This window comes from Hyaena hyaena, unplaced genomic scaffold (assembly GCF_003009895.1).
Source record: "Hyaena hyaena isolate Hyena2069 unplaced genomic scaffold, ASM300989v1 scaffold_188, whole genome shotgun sequence".
NCBI classification, from domain to species: domain Eukaryota; kingdom Metazoa; phylum Chordata; class Mammalia; order Carnivora; family Hyaenidae; genus Hyaena; species Hyaena hyaena.
Window position 1 is genome coordinate 671580 of NW_024080819.1, and position 17663 is coordinate 689242.

Genomic DNA, 17663 nt, shown 5'->3' on the forward strand with positions numbered 1-17663 from the left:
TTGAGCGTCTGACTTTGGCTCAGGTCATGATCTCACAGCTCATGAGTTCAAGCCCTGTGTCAAGGTCTGTGCACTGGAGCCTGTCTTCAGATTCTGTGTCTCCCTCTCTCTCTCTGACCCACCCCTGCTCATTTTGTCTCTATCTCTCTCTCAAAAATAAATAAAACATTAAAAATTTTATTTTAAGAAATTTTTATCAGGAAACATTTTGGGGGTACCAGTGGTCTCCCATATATAGTGTGTGGGATTCACAGAGATACAAAGAACAGTACAGGACAGGGGCTACATCTGTAGTCATGGCAGTTTGACTAGGTGAGAGGGTGAAAGGCACATAAATAGACGATTCCTAGGCAACCCCATTCAGGTCTGTAAGGAGCTGAAATAAGGGCAGAGAAAGAGTTCCCTGGGAGTAGTGGGTAGGAAGAGAAAGCAATGGGGAGCGGTTGAGTGTCCTCCAACCACACTCCTGGCTCCCACAGACCCTAGCCTGGTGCTATGCTTAGAGGGAATGATGTGTAAGTTATCCCTGATAGATATTTGCCTGAATTAGTCATTATTTCTTGTTTCAGTTAAAATCATATTCGTTGTATCTGTTGTCCAAAATTAGCATAGAAATTAGTATAATTTGCTGAATGTTTTATATTTCATGATTTTGTATCAGGTATAATAGTGGTATATCAAAGGTAAGTCCCTTTAGTCATCCTAATTTTAGAAACCCTTGAATGAGATTAGGAAGTGATCATCATTTACATTTATTATACTTTGCTTAATGTAACGAGCTTCAGCTATTAACTCTAATTTGCTTCTCATCGCATTCATCAAAGACGAACTATTTAGAAACTAAAACATCTCTGTCAGTTAGAATTTTAATGAATTAAGATGAAATGAGACAGTGTTAATTGGCAGTTGTTGCTGCAGGGGAGGTTTCTAGATCTTGTAAGTGATACCAATTCATCTCTCTATCAGGGTTAATTTGCTCAATTTAATTCTAAGAATACACTGAATATTTCCCCAAACTATTCATATTTATTTTCAGGATTGGAGAATAGTTTGGTTCTGTTGGTCCTTCACTGGGATGCTAAATTCCGTTGGAGCCTGATTATTAATCAGTTGTTGATTTTGAGCACTATTTCTATTATATTTATTTATTTATTTATTTATTTACAAATAGTTTATTGTCAAATTAGTTTCCACATAACACGCAGTGTTCATCCCCACAAGTGCCCTCCTCCATGCCCATCCCCCCTCCCCCCCACATCCATCAGTCCTCAGTTTTTGTCAGCATTCAAGAGTCTCTCATCGTTTGCCTCTCTCCCTTTCCCCCACCATTTACCCCCTTCTTCTCCCCCTTGTTCCTCAGTTAAGTTCCTCCTAATCCTCCTATACGTGCAAACATGTGATATTTGTCCTTCTCTGCCTGACTTATTTCGCTCAGCATAACCCCCTCAAGGTCCATCCATGTTGCTACACATGGCCAGATTTCATTGTTTCTCATTGCCATGTAGTATTCCATGGTATAGATAAACCACATCTTCTTGATCCATTCGTCCATTGATGGACACTTAGGCTCTTTCCATGTTTTAGCTATTGTGGAGAGTGCTGCTATGAACATTGGGGTCCATGTGCTCCTATGCCTCAGCATTTCTGTATCCCTTGGCTAAATTCCTAGCAGTGCTATTGCTGGGTCATAGGGGAGTTCCTTGTTAGTTGCCTGAGGAACCTCCACCTGTTTTCCAGAGGGGCTGTACCAGTTTACATTCCCACCAACAGTGTAGGAGGGTGCCCGTTTCTCCACATCCTCGCCAGCATCTAGAGTTCTCTGATGTGCTCATTTTAGCCACTCTGACTGGCGTGAGGTGGTATCTCAGTGTGGTTTTGATTTGTATTTCCCTGATGAGAAGGGATACTGAGCATCGTTTCATGTGTCTGTTTGCCATCTGGATGTCCTCTTTGGAAAAGTGTCTGTTCATATCTTCTGCCCATTTCTTCACTGGGTTGTTTGTTTTTTGGGTGTGGAGTTTGGTGAGTTCCTTATAGATTCTGGATATTAACCCTTTATCTGATATGTCATTTGCAACTATCTTTTCCCATTCCGTTGGTTGCCTATTAGTTTTGTGGGTTGTTTCCTTGGCTGTGCAGAAGCTTTTAATCTTGATGAGGTCCCAATCGTTTATTTTTGCTCTTGATTCCCTTGCTTTTGGGGATGTGTCAAGTAAGAAGTTGCTGCGGTGGAGGTCAAGGAGGTTGTATCCTGCTTTCTCCTCTAGGGTGTTGATAGTTTCCTGTCTCACGTTCAGGTCCTTTATCCATTTTGAGTTGATTTTTGTGCACGGTGTGAGAAAATGAACTAGTTTCATTCTTCTGCATGTTGCTGTCCAGTTCTCCCAACACCATCTGTTAAAGAGGCTGTCTTTTTTCCATTGGATATTCTTTCCTGCTTTGTCAAAGATCAGTTGGCTGTATACTTTTGGGTCCACTTCTGAGTTCTCTTTTCTGTTCCATTGGTCTATGTGTCTGTTTTTGTGCCAATACCATACTGTCTTGATGATGACAGCTTTGTAGTAGAGGCTAAAGTCTGGGATGGTGATCCCTCCCGTTTTGGTTTTATTTTTCAGTATTATTTTGGCTATTCGGGGTCTTTTGTGGTTCCATACAAATTTTAGGAGAGTTCCATATAAATTTTAGGAGAGTTTGTTCTAGTTTTGAGAAGAGCACTATTTCTATTATTGTCTGAACACAAAGACACACACTTGCAAACACACAAAAGTGTGTAGACTTTGTTTTACTTGAAAGGCCTAAATCGTTCCAATAACTAATTGGGTTTTTTTCACCAATAATTCTCATTTTCTCTGTTCTTTCTCTTTTCCTCAGACATAAATGAATGTGAAGCTGAGCCATGCAAAAATGGTGGAATATGTACGGATCTTGTCGCTAACTATTCCTGTGAGTGCCCAGGTGAATTCATGGGAAGAAACTGTCAATACAGTAAGTATTCACATATGTATACATTTTTCTTGTTGTTTACATAGCCTCAGTTTATTATGGAATCTGGGTCAAAAATCAATGTAATATGCTTCCAGAGTTCCTAATTTATTGAAATGGCACATTTCATATTTGTTATCGTTAATGTCGCTAATACATATATCTTCCCCAGGATAGGTCTCTGTGCATGCTAGGCATAGGGGTTGACGCTTTGGTGGTCTGAAAGGAAAGGAGCAGTGCTGCAGAGATCCAAGCACATCTCTCAGATGAATCCCATTTTGGCTTTTGAGTATGTGTGTGACCTAAATTTCCACCAGAGTGGTTACTCTGCTTCAGATAGTACATTCAGAGCACTCCAACCTGATAGCTTCTATCACAAATGCAAGGAGGATTTATATTGACCTGGCATACACATTAGTAAAACCTTACGTACTGCTTATTTGTCTTTTTGGAAACCTAAGTGAGTAGGGTCTGGTGATGATGGGTCAAATGATAGGACAGGAGATTTTCCTGAACTGTTTACAAAGAAGCACAAAGTGGCCCTTGTTTCACCAAAGAAACAAAAACTGGGAAAAGGTAGTAAAAAGAATATATTCATTGTGATGAAACCAAAATACATGCTAATGAGAACAATAATGATATCACTTTATTATTGTTGGGCTCTTATAAAAACTCCATAGTCCTACTGCTTTGATGTTTATTATACTATTAGAGTATCACATTATACAAATCAGAAGGCAGATGGAGATGAGAATTCAGATGTGGAAACTGAGACACATAGATATGTGGTTTGCCCAGGTTCTTGCAGTTAGTGACAAAAGCAGAAATAGAAGGAACGTAGAATCAAGGCTTTGGAGTCCCAGTTCAGTGTTTTCCTCTAAATTGAGATATCTCTTCAGAGACAGTTGAAGGAGATAAACACGAAAGCACATTATACCTTCTATCTCTCTTACACTTGAACATGCATATCCTCAGACACACACACACACACACACACACACACACACACAGACTCCTTCCTGTTTAGTTAGATTAACAATTTTACATGTTACTTTTCCTCTCTCTCTTTGACAAGTATATACAGTTTATAAAATAAAACAGGGAACATTACTGAAGAATTTATTTGAGTTGTGTATATAAACAAAACGATGATCTATGAATGCTCATTATCCTAGTCCTGAAAAACCTCATTAAATAATGAAATTCTGAATATCAAAGAAATACATTTGGGCAAAAATTTTCTCATCTTAAAAATAATTGGAGAAGACAGTAATTGTGAATTGACATAGGAACCTTCAGGCATCAAAGAGTGGAAGGAAAGGACAGCCTGAGAAAGCAGGTTGATCATACAACTAAATAGAGTAGTGGCCTCCCAGTCAACTAACCTAGCAACCTTCCTATAAAGCGTTTACCTGACCATGCAGTAAGCTAACTTACTTCAGATTTAATTGGTCCTTGGCCTGGCCACATACTGCTCTTGCATCCTTTCTTCATTTGGTTCATGAGACTTACAGATGGCTGCCAAATCAGCACTGGAAGTTATACTAAAAAGCACCCCCAAAGTATCTGTAAATGAATACTTAATTACTATGATGAAAAGCAAAAATCTAATGTCAGTGACTATTTGATTTTCATGCAGTAAAAACAGAGATCTGGTGCCAGAATAAAGCACCTTCCAGACAGTACTAGAACTTTGGCAGAGCTTACAATAATGTTCTGGCTAAGAACATGTCCAGGCATAATAAGACCTCCTTTGACCCATAGGAGACTTGACCAAAAGAACAATAGGAAGATAGGACCTTCCCATTTTCCTAAAAGGAGAGCAATATAGGGGACATGTCAGGGGAACCCTGCTCAGCAAAGAATGTCACTCTAAGGTGGTCAACCACCAGGTTTCTGAATGATCTGAAGAAGGAGAATTGATGTTTGAAGTTGCAGGCACCATGGGAGAAGAGACCTAGGTCTTGGAGTTATGCCCTTGCCCTCCTGTGCTAGCCCTGGAGCAACCAGACAGCTTGTTGCCTACAGGTTGAAAATGGGAGGAAACCTGGATGTGAACTAGATGTTAAACAGATGACTAAAGCCTATTTTGAACTAGATGACTAAAGCCTATTTTATCCCTCCATCATAGATTTTACTGAGGTCACCACATCTAAAAATACCCTTGAAAAGAAAGAAACTTGATTGATGATGGAAGGACATTTTGAAATAGAGTTTGAACTTAATTGCCACCAGTTTGTATATAGTGTCTTCCAATCAGTTTTTGCTATTATGTTTAATAAAATTCTTTGTTTTCTTTGATTTAGTTTTATATCTATATACTCTTTTTTAAAATTATTTTTAATGTTTATTTATTTTTGAGAGAGAGAGAGACAGCATAAGCAGGGAAAAGGCAGAGAGAGAAACACAGAATCCAAGCAGGCTTAAGGCTCTAAGCTGTCAGCACAGAGCACAATACAGGGCTTAAACTCACAAACTCCAAGATCATGACCTAAGCAGAAATTGGATGCTCAACTGACTGGGCCACCCAGGTGCCCCTATATAATCTTTATATTTAAACTCAGACTTCTATTTGAACACAAATGAAATAGTGCTTTCTTAACCTATTATATGCTCTGACATTCTACTTTTCCTCTCTTCATCTCTGCCCTAACAAAAAGGTCATGAAGGGTCACTTAGGATATACTCTAAAATATGTTCTTATTGGGGTGCCTGGATGGCTCTGTCTTTTAAGTGCCCAACTCTTGATTTCATTTCAGGTCATGATCTCACAACTCATGAATTTGAGCCCCACATTGAGCTCTACACTGACAGCACAGAGCCAGCCTGGGATTCTCTATCTCCCTCTCTCTCTGCCCCTCCCCCTCTCACACACACACCTCTCTGTCTCAAAATAAATAAATAAACACAAAAACATAAATAAAATATTTTCTTGGTGTATTTGTTTTTACTGTATTGATCTGCAAGAGTTCATAATAAAACTAAATTAAAGATCCTTAATCTCCCTACTGTTTAGGTTTCTAGGAATACAGCCCTACTTTTTAGTGTGGCTTCTTAGAAGTTTTAGAAAATTCAGAGTAAAAAGGTGCATCCCATCACAGTGATGGTGTAGTACTACACATTGAGAACTTAGGTATTCACTTACTACGGGGCACACGGAAACACCCTCTGGTTCCAGGCGGTGCCAGCCCTAAGCTGATCGAGGTTAGGATTTTGGGAATTGACCGTACATAGATTATAAGCAATGTGCCCAGGCTCCATCCTAGAGTAAGATTTATAGACTTTCTTCGGAACCTTATATTATGTGCCTCAGGGGTACCATTGTGTCATCTTATGCCTACAGTTATGGCAGAGAAGCCATTTGTTTCTGCAGATATTTCAGGAGGAAAAGGAAAGGGGGAATGATGAAGACTAACTGCTAGGTGTGTTAGAGGACACAGTACTGAAATGCTGGCATCTTTGTATTCAAATCCAAACTCCCTTCACTCTACTCTTAGGTATCTGCACTCATATTGCTTCACTCATTCCACTGTTTTCTTATATGTACTGATGGGTTAATTAATTTCTGGTATATTTTAAAATGAAATCATTCTCAATGCCCTCCCAAATAACAAATAATAAAAGGTCTTGCAGAAGAACAGAATCAACTGAAAACAATCTTTACAAAAATAGTAACCTATAAACACAAATAATAGACTGGGGAAATGTTTACAATAAACATGAAAGGAAAATATTTCTTATCCTTAGTTTGTTAAGTCTTTCAATTCAATAAAGTTAAGCACAATAGAAGGAAAAAACACATCAAAAATATGAACAGACCTTCCCCACAAAGGAAATAAGTAATAGATACTTATCATATTATAGTTGAGTTGTGTCTTCATCTTTATTCTTTAGTATATTTTGAATTTATAAGGCTTATGATACCTTTGTGATCCGAAAAGAATATATTTTAAGTGACTATTTAATGAGAGCGCACTACATCAGTGAACAAAAAACTGGAGTGACCATGCATTCTTCTGCTTCTTCGTCTCACCTCACTTCTCTAAACCCTCACATTTCACAAATGGAAATATAAATAAATGGAAACAGATGAAATGCTAAAGAGAGGCAGAAGCTAGCTGACAGACTTTAAGAGTATGAAAAAGAAAAAGGAGAAGGGAAAGAGGTGAACCTGAATCCATGCTGACCATCCCAGGAAATGCCTGCATGCGCTCTCTCTCCCCTCCTGCCTCCAGAAGGAATTTGTCCTTACTTATGGGCAGAGAATTGTAAGGCAAAGGAGGTAACAAAAAAGAATTTTTCAAAGATGTAAAAGGTTCCTACTATACCATTTTGCTAGGGAGAGATCCTTCCCTCCTTCTACATGTGCTTCTTAACATAGTCTGTTCTTAACTCCACTGCAGAGGGAGCCTGTTAAAGCAAAAGTTGATATGTATCACCTAGCAGCTCACAATCTTCCACTGACTTCTCATCTTAGACAGAGTGAAAATTAGTCTCCCCTTTCCTGAGGGCGATAGACCCTGCCTGTACCTCCGCCCTATTCGCTCACCTCTGTGACCACATCTCGTAGGACTCTCACTTTTCGGTGTGCTCTTCTGGCCTCACTGGCCTCCTAGCTGTTCCAGGCACTCACCTGGCACATCCCTGCCCCACAGCATTTCCTTTCCCATCTCTCCTTTTCTGTAATATTCTTTTATGATGTTATGAATATTTTCATATTTCCTTTGAGTCTTGGCATAAAGATGTCCTCTCAGGGAGGCTTTTCTCAGCTCCTCTACCTCCCTACTTCAACACACCAAAACATACCCACCCCTTTCTCTCTTACAGTTTTTCCCTTTAGCATTAATCACTAACATATCATATTTTTACATTCGTATATGGTTTATTGACTGTTCTTCCAATGGAGTGTATCCTCCATGAGGGTTGTACTGTTAAAATCACAGTTGCCGAAGAGGACTAGCAAACAGTAAATGCTCAACAGACATTTGCTGAATGAATGAATGAATGAATGAATGAACATTGCAGTCTGAGTTCTTTAAGTATGAGAATGGTATCTGATTTCTCAGTTTCCTCAACTACCATCAAGTTATTTTTTTATCTGACTTCACATTTTTAAGGCAATATTCTAAAGCAGCTTTTGCCAGTGTAATCAAATATAATTTGGCATATTAATTGGTATTCAATAAGTGATACTGCAAGTTGAATTGTTTTCCTTTGATTTGATAAAATCTTTTGTAACTATTTTGCAGTTTGCAGGGATTATGCAAATGGATTTTAAATAAAACAAGTATACAGGGACTTTGTTCCTCTATTTAGGCCATTCTGCTAGCAGACTTCTTGATAATTTACTTAGATTACTTATTTATTTCTTATCCATTTCTAATATCAGTAAATATATATTAGTACTGTGATCTAACTACTACCACCAGTAAAACTTGAAAATATAAAAGTGGTAATTTTGGATATACTTCTTTAAATGGTGTCGACAAAGTGATCTTGGTGTCTGTGTACTTTTCTCAGATCTTAACCTTACTCTGCCTTTCCTTCAGTTTTACCTGCCCTTCAATTTTAAGAAATTTATTAAGACTTCATTTGCTAGTGGAATTGAATGAAATATTTTTGAATATTAGTTACATATTATATTTTAAAACCTAAATGTAATTTTGAATTTTGTTAAACAGTAAAAACAAGAGGTTTAAGATACTGCTTTAATAACTATTATTTCAAATCAATATGAATTCTTTACTATAATGTATATCTTTAATTAATATAGCTACTAGGTGTTTTTACTTAAAAGTAATGTTTATATCTAATCCTGTCTATTATGACATGACGCTCAATTATGTAGTAATAATTATTATGCAAATCAATGACCTATTAACATTTTTAATTAGTTTAATATTTTAAATATTAATAACAAAAGTTTTAATACTGGGCAAAACTCTGCCTATAATTTTTCCAATAATTATTTGGTAATTATATTTATAGGTAGGCTAAGGCAATAATGCTTAGCCTACCTCTAAATAATGCTTTAACTATTTCAGTTTAGATTTCCAGATATTATTCATACAATTTATTACTTACTTTGGCAGATCTCATGGCAGATCTGTTATTTTTAGTTTTATTTTTTATTTATTTCTTACAGGGAATTTAATTTTGATTATCTTTAATTTTAATTGAAGTTGCATTTGAAGGATATGTGAAAATCATTTAGATGTGCTCATACTATTTATTACAGTATTACAGACAATTCTTCTAATTATAAAGTCCTAGTTTATATCCCCTTATTGTTTCTAAATGATATAAGCTCAAGTGTTCAGCCAATTTCTTACACAGCTTGAAAGGAAATGATCATGAACAGGCATGAGAAACGTATTCTCATAAGAACAGCTATGCTTTGCTGTGTACGCCTAACAGAACGTGATGTTTACACTAAAGTAAGCAGAATGGGAAGTGATAGCACTTTAGTTAACTAATCTACAAACGACCAGGATTATTTTCATTGATTGGACTATGTGGCCCACAATAGCCATATATAGTTCCCTGCTGGGTGTTTAAATGTGACGTGATTAAATTTCAGAAATGGCACTCAGATTCATTTTCATCACTGACACTATTTCTGGAAATTAAGATAGTTACCAAGGGATCTCTTAAAATTCAACATCCCCAAACTATTATGCCAGGAAGTATTAGGACTTCGTTGGTTCCAGAGAGTTTTATTAAAAGTGAAAATTTAAATCTTCAACTGAGGATAAAGTGATGTTTCTAAATGTCCTAGTCATCCAGTTTTTTTAAATTACATATAATAATCTAGATAATTCTTTTTTTGCATTTTTTAACATAGCGTTTTATTAGTTTTGGGCGTACAATATAGTGATTCCATACAATTCCATGCAACGCTCCCCTTGCCTCTGGTAACCATCAGTTGTCTATAATTAAGAATCTGTTTCTTCTGGGGCGCCTGGGTGGCTTAGTCGGTTAAGCGTCCGACTTTCGCTTAGGTCATGATCTCGCGGTTCGTGGGTTTGAGCCCCGCGTCGGGCTCTGTGCTGACAGCTAGCTCAGAGCCTGGAGCCTGTTTCAGTCTGTGACTCCCTCTCTCTCTGACCCTCCCCTGCTCATGCTCTCTCTCTCTCTAGAAATAAATAAAAATATTTAAAAAAAAAAAAAAAGAATCTGTTTCTTCTTTTTTTTTTTCNTCCCCTGCTCATGCTCTCTCTCTCTCTAGAAATAAATAAAAATATTTAAAAAAAAAAAAAAAGAATCTGTTTCTTCTTTTTTTTTTTCATAGTTTATTGTCAAGTTGGTTTCCATATAACACACAGTGCTCATCCCCACAAGTGCCCTCCTCCATGCCCATCACCCCACCACTCCCATCAGCCCTCAGTTTGTTCTCAGCATTCAAGAGTCTCTCATGGTTTTCCCCCCTTCATCTCCCCCACTATTTTTCCTCTTCTTCTCCCCCATGATCCTCCATTAAGTTCCTCCTAATCTTCCTCTATGTGCAAACATATGGTATCTGTCCTTCTCTGCCTGACTTATTTCACTCAGCATAACACCCTTGAGTTCCGTCCATGTTGCTACACATGGCCAGATTTCATTCTTTCTCATTGCCATGTAGTATTCCATTGTATAGATGAACCACATCTTCTTGATGTATTCATCAGTTGATGGACACTTAGGCTCTTTTCATGTTTTGACTATTGTTGAGAGTACTGCTATGAACATTGGGGTCCATGTGCCCCTATGCATCAGCACTATTGTATCCCTTGGATAAATTCCTAGCAGTGCTATTGCTGCGTATAAGGGAGTTCTATTGTTAATTTTTTGGATAATCTAGGTAATTCTATAGCTTCTACTTTAAGAATTCTACCTATAAAGTAATAAGAACAAGAGATGATGATATACCTGAATATATCTTAAAAAACTAATGAATATTTCTATATCTCCATTTCTTTGAGGAGCTACAATGCTTTTTAAGCCTTCATTACAGATGAGCTAGTATGTGCAAATACACAACCATGTACTATATAAATGTATAAATAGCTCTTTGTTTTGATGTCACTGCTGCCAAGTACATTTATACAAGTGCAAGCGTCTGCAGTGAAAATTGTTAAAACATTTTGTAGAAAACTAAATGATGTGATATTCATTTTTCTATCCTCAGCACTTCATTACTGCTTTTGTAAATAACTAGACACTTTACTATACCTTAATACTTTATCACCAACTAATGGTCATATGATAATATTTTTAATTTAGACTTTCAACTTACTGGGTGCTAAGACTGCCTTAAGTACTTTAAATATTAATTTATCTAATCCTCTTGACACTCTTTGTAGTGGGTTCTGTATCTCACTGACTCCATTTTACAGAGAAAATGGAGTGTTCTGAGTGAATACTTTGTGTAAGTTTACATAACTAGTGAACTGCAGGGCCTGGCCTTACCCTCAAGCATGGCAGCTACAGAGCCCGCATACCTAAGCATGATTGATCCTGCTCCTTGCAGGATGAAAGGAACACTGTTTATTACAGTGCACACTTTAAGAACATTTGCACTTGAGGAGTGGCCTTGGGGAGTATCAGAAGAGTAAGAGGAAAGAGCACAGGCTTTGCATTCAGATAGAATTGGAGCATCACCTCTGGTTTTTCTCTTTGTAACTAAATGTCTGGATAAATTAGTTGCCCTTTCTGGGCCTCAGATTCCTCATCTGTAAATGGAATTAATAATACCATTTGGTTTATATTGATGGTAAGATTAAAAGTAATAGCATATATAGAGTACCTAGTAAAATTGTAGGTCAGTAAATGTAAGTAAATAAATAATCACATTAATAAATAAAATGACACAAGGATCTTTGAGTTATTTTAAAAGCCAATGCCAGGGATCCCATATTTTCTTTTGTTATAATTTTGTGCAATTTGAAATTTTTATATTCTCAAACAACAAACCTATCTTTAGTAACTAACTGGATGTACTTGAGAACAACTTGTATAAAAGTCAGCTACAATGTCTTGCATAACAGATATTAGTAGTACATAAATTTAAGAAATCCTGTGGCATTAATGTACTTTTTAACAAACAAATATTGTTAATTCAACCAAACCAAAGATAGGAGTTGCTTTTATTTTTGAAAAAAAATGACATTATCGCATAGTTTTGAACCACAAATATCTAATTTCATATCTTTACCTATGTTTTTATGTTTGCAATTATTGAAAGCTGTCATTGCTATTTTATCAAGTATTTTAGTGAATGCTTAAAAGAAACCAGTGGTGGGATGAAAACTACCAGTATTTTCTTACCTTACATAGATGATCAAATAGATGTTAGGTCATATAACACTAAGTTCCTATTCTGCTATATCCAGGTATGACAGAGATCCAAAATCAAAACATAAACAAATTCTGATACAAAATAAAGAATTTAAAAAATAACTACCTATAGGGAAGTAAAAATGAGAATGAATGCACAAATAATTTTAATAAGAAAATTGCAAAGTCCAACAAATATATATACAGTAAATATATTCATTCAATCATGTGATTAAATAAACTAGCTACAAATATGTATTAATTTTTTCTCTTAACATATCTGTGTACAAGGTGTGGAAAACATATATGAATGAATTAATTCACCCACCAAATTGCATCCAACAGTAGCCACCCTCTAGAGTTGGAAAAATAGTATTAAAATAAATTCAGTTCCTACATTCATGGAGTATACAGACTAGTGGCAGGAATAAAACCCCAACAATTATATAATACCTAAATATAAAATATGAGTGCTATGAGTTAAAAGTAACAGGAGCTATGAAGGGTTGCCTGTTATGTTTCTGGGGTTTAAGGAAATGACATTTGAGTTGAGACCAGAAGAAGGTATAGTAGGTACCAAATGGAGGATGAATTTTACAAGAAAGATATTATGCACAAGGATAAAGAGACCCTTTATCTATTAGAATCTTAATTTTTAGTGGATTATTTCACTTTCTGTGTGATCATGATGTGATGAGATTTGTAGAATGCTCACTTAACATTTAGGACCTGGAAATGTAGGGTCAAGACCAGTTGAGCCTAATAGTTAATATATATAAATAATATATATTAAAAATCTTTTTCATGAGCTGTCTTTTTGCACAACCACAAGAGATTTTTAAGACACCAAAATAGATTTCAATTTTTGTAAATGTAGCTAAAAATTTTAAAAAAGCAAAAAAGTCATTAACTTGAATCCTACCTAGGTTTATTCCAGATAAAAAAATCTGCTCTGTTTTGAAACTTGAAATGGCATGTTTTAGGAATGATTTTTGTCTTTTTAAAGCATTACCTGACATAAATTTAAGATTACCTTCCTTGAAATACATAAAATTAGGAATTAATCCAGAAATCTAAGATGAAAAGGACAATTTGCCTCAAGCTATAGCCTTTTGTGGACAATAAAAAATAAAGAAATCAACTATGGATTGGTAAAAGGTTTACATTTAGGATTGATTGCATAATGTTAAATCCAAGATACATAACATTTAAAATCTTCCCATAAATATGTAGAGATAATTGGAAATAGCCATGACTGTAAGTACTTAAGTAGAGCTAATTATTTTAACTTAATTTCTCACATTGTTTTTAAAAAGATGTGACAATAAATTTAAAAAAAGGAAACAGAACAGAATACTGTGCAAGTTTATTAGTAGCCCTCATGGAAAGAAATGATCCCAACATTACTGCAGGATGCAGTCTTTGCAACAATAAACACAAAAAATTGACTCAATGACAAAACCGAATTGGATTTTCTGTGTCTGACATGGAAGTTCCATCTTCAATCAGATGCCTCTGGGTATATTTTCCCAAATGTTGCCCAACAGTTTTGTACAGACATCTCACACTTTGAAAGTTTACCTGCTGTACCTTAACGTAATAATCTAATAAAGATAGAAAAAATATCTGTAAAATGCTTAAATAGACCCTCTAGGATTGGTTAAATACCTCTAACAAATCAAATAATATTCTCATTACCTGACAGTTATGTACTTCGTTGCAAATAACTACTGAAACATCCAGTAAGATCTTGATTTTGAAATTATATTAACATTCCCATTATGTGCTAAACTGCACATGTCCAGGGATTAAAATTTAGTCTTGCATTCATAATCCAGGCTAAAAGTCACGCTAATATTTCCTATTTTAAAGAAAGAAAGACGAAGTATGCAGAGATCAAGGGGGTTTGGGAACAGGACAACTTGATTTCATCCTCATAAAATTTTAAATGATATGATTGAAAAATACTGTATTTTTCTCAAATTGAAAATATCAATCTCTTCTCTTTTAAAATTTTTTTTTAAAAGGAAAGAAAAAAGAAGAACCCAAATAAAAAAAAATCTGTAATGAATCCACTAAAAAATAAGTCATCTGATGAATTTATGGTTTAAACATGTCTAAAATGAAATTTATGAGCTATTCCTTGTCCTCTACACATGTTAATATGGAATTATAGGTGGTTAGGTGAAATTTTGGTTTTTAGTTATCAAAGTGGATATAAGATGCTTATTTCATAGTGGAGAAATTTCAGGCATAAACCACAATGATCTCTACTTTTATCACATCCACCAAACAGCACTAAAGTGCTTTTAGGGCAAATGGGTGGCTCACTTGATTAAGCATCCAACTCTTGATTTTGGCTCAAGTCATGATATAACAGTAGGATCAAGCCCCGCATTGGGCTCTGCACTAACAGCACAGAGCCTAATTGGGATTCTCTCTTTCTCTCTCCCCTGCCCTCTGCTTGCACTCTCTCTCTTCCTCAAAATAAACTTTTTTAAAAAGTGCTTTTCTCAAGTAGGAGAAAGGAAAGAACATATATGGATTTTGATCTTTTGCCAGATGTGTATAGTTTTCCATGATTTCCTGAAATCCCAAGGGTTTCATTAATTGCAATAATAATTTTACTAGAAAGAATGGAACTCAGTTGGGCAGTGATGCCAACAACGGGCATTACCCTAGCCACAGTTTTCCACTAAATCGTAGACTTGAAAGTGATGGCTTCCAGCAGCATGTAAGACAAAGAGCCACATACCTGTTTGCAATTTCATCTTCAAAGAAATCTTCTTCAACTAAAAGATAGGGGCACAACAGATCTCTTTCCTTCAGAAGGCATAATGAATTATAGGTACAGTTGGCACATCTTGGCAAACTAGTTACTAAAATGCAGATAGATGATAGCTTAGGGAAGCATGGGTAATTGAGATTCAGATTCAGGGATCACATGAGAATGGTGAGTAGTAAGACTAAAGGGAGATTGCTCAAGGAGAGAGTCAAAGTATAAAGAGTATAAGATTGCTAAAGATAGAATTTAAGGCATGTAAAGAAATTCTGTCTGTGAAGGCATAAAAAGTGAAATAAAAGCATAATCAGAAAAGTTGAAAGAGAATAAAACTTGGAAGAAAGCAAGGAAAAGAATGTTTCTAAATTGGAGCTGGTCCAGGTAATGGGTGCTAAAAAAATACTTTTTTAATTTGGAGCCTCAAGTCATTAATGACCCTTAAATAATTACATAGGAAGATAGAAGAGAATGCCAGATTGCAGCTACTCCAGATTGAGCAGGTGTTGAATGAGAAATAATAGCCACAGATGCTCCTCCCAGGTTATGGTACACTTGACTCTGAGCATATCTTAGACCCCAAAGAGCCATTAAGGTGGCCAAGGACCTAAAAATAAATTTCATAATAGTTACCTTAATAGCTTTATCTGGTCAATAATACACATTCTTTTTAGAGCTCTAAGGGGAATGGACACATAAAGTATCCAACTTAAAAATAAATTGAACTTGAGGAATATGGTTCTATAAAAAGAAGTAGAGCCAGAACAAAGTCCGTAAATCCAATACTAAAATTCAAGGAAAACAGGAGCGGGGACAGAAAATAAACTCTTCTGACAAGAAAAATGGATAGAACTACAGTTATATAAGGAAGCCTATAAATACCCAGCACTATTATCTAACTACAAAATACCAAGAAATTGAACTGCAGCTCTTAGCTCCAAGAAACCCAAGGATGTTCATAGTGGTTTGTTCAAAATAAAATTCACTTTATATTTTCTCTGGTACACTCAGGCAGACACACAATTTTTTAAACATCCATAAAATGACTACTTGGTATATAAATACTGCTTCACATCCACTCGGCAGTAACTTAATAATGCCATTTCCTTTCCCATTAGAATTATTCATGGATTCTCCTATTGTGAATAGTTTTCAGTTTAACAGAACGTGAGCACTTTCCAACAGAGATTAATATAAGGATGTTCTCAGTCCCATCCTTTGACGTGCTTCATGGAGTTTTTAACCAAGGGGTACAGGATCCTGAAAGGATGGATGGATAGAATTCAGGATGTCTGTATCCTTTGATAAGAAAACCAAAAGGGCTGCCTGAAATATAGAATTTCCATCAATTACAAATGTAGACAAACAGCAGATCATAATATTAACAATACCAATGACTTTTTCACTAATAGAAATCACAGATATTTTTATACCAAATTGTACTTGTTGCACATATCTGAAAAAAAATTTAAACATTTTACCAATATAAGAATATAGTAGATCTACCACTAACTCTGTTATTTAATGTATTGATAAGCATGTATATTACTATATCACCCATTTTCAATATTTTGATAATAACACTGTGTTTCTCTATATTTGATTTTATACACTAAACATAATTATTCTGAAAAGAGCCTCTAGTCTTAATCAGACTAATAAAAGGTCCAGAATATTAAAAATTTCAGAACCCTGAGTTAATGGCTTACTGGTTTCAAAAGATATATTTTTTCTCCTGTATGATATAGATGAAGGTTTTGTTTAGAAATAAAATCTATTAATGAGGCATTTTCATTGAATGTCCATTCCTGACCTTTCTGCTAAATTTTGATCTCTACTTCCATGTGTAAAATCATGTAGGAAAAATAGCAGAACATGACACTATTTTTCATTGCATTTTTTACTGCATTTAGAGAGGTTTTATAGCACTTTTTTTGTATCCCAAAATGTTTCCTTATTTATAAAGCAGATATACATACAACTTAAGTGTTAATGTATGCTTTACAAAATATACACAAAAATAATATTTAAAAACATAAACAAAGATGAATAAATAACGTGCTTTTTACATTTACATCATGTCTTATTAAATACCATTTCATATGGCCCAAAAATCCTATTTTGGTTTCATAATGTATTGTAATAACAGTATTTGAGAGAGAGCCATATCATAAGATGTGCTTCATTATTTTCAGTCCTGAGTTTAACATGGAGAAAAGCAATTTACAAACCATGTCAACACTGGATTTCAAAGGCCAAAGCTGAGAACAAAACATCACTAAAATAAGTAGATCCAATGGAAGTCAAGTCTATAGCTTCACTCCCAGACTTATCATACTTAGTGTTCAGTCTTATACTTTTATGCAAATGTTTTTATGAAACTCAGCTAGTAAATTTTCCTCTCTAATGTTAATCAGATGTCCTTTTTTTATTCCAGTATATTTAAACAATTCTACACATTGCTCAGTGCTCATCAAGATAAGTGCATGCTTAATTCTCTTTACCTATTTCACCTCCCCCCTTAGCAACCACCAGTTTGTTCTCTGTATTTGTCTGTATTTTTTGTCTCTTTTTTACTTTGTCCATT

General features: G+C 35.4%; 1 protein-coding gene across 3 annotated transcripts in view; it reads left to right on the top strand.

The window, feature by feature from the left end:
* Positions 1-17663, top strand: part of EDIL3 (EGF like repeats and discoidin domains 3) — a 406469-nt gene that overhangs the window by 219652 nt on the left and 169154 nt on the right. For all 3 annotated transcript variants that reach the window (XM_039241046.1, XM_039241047.1, XM_039241048.1), the window contains one exon: positions 2872-2985. In XM_039241046.1, the coding sequence (XP_039096977.1) occupies positions 2872-2985 (114 nt within the window). The remainder of the gene's footprint in view (positions 1-2871; positions 2986-17663) is intronic.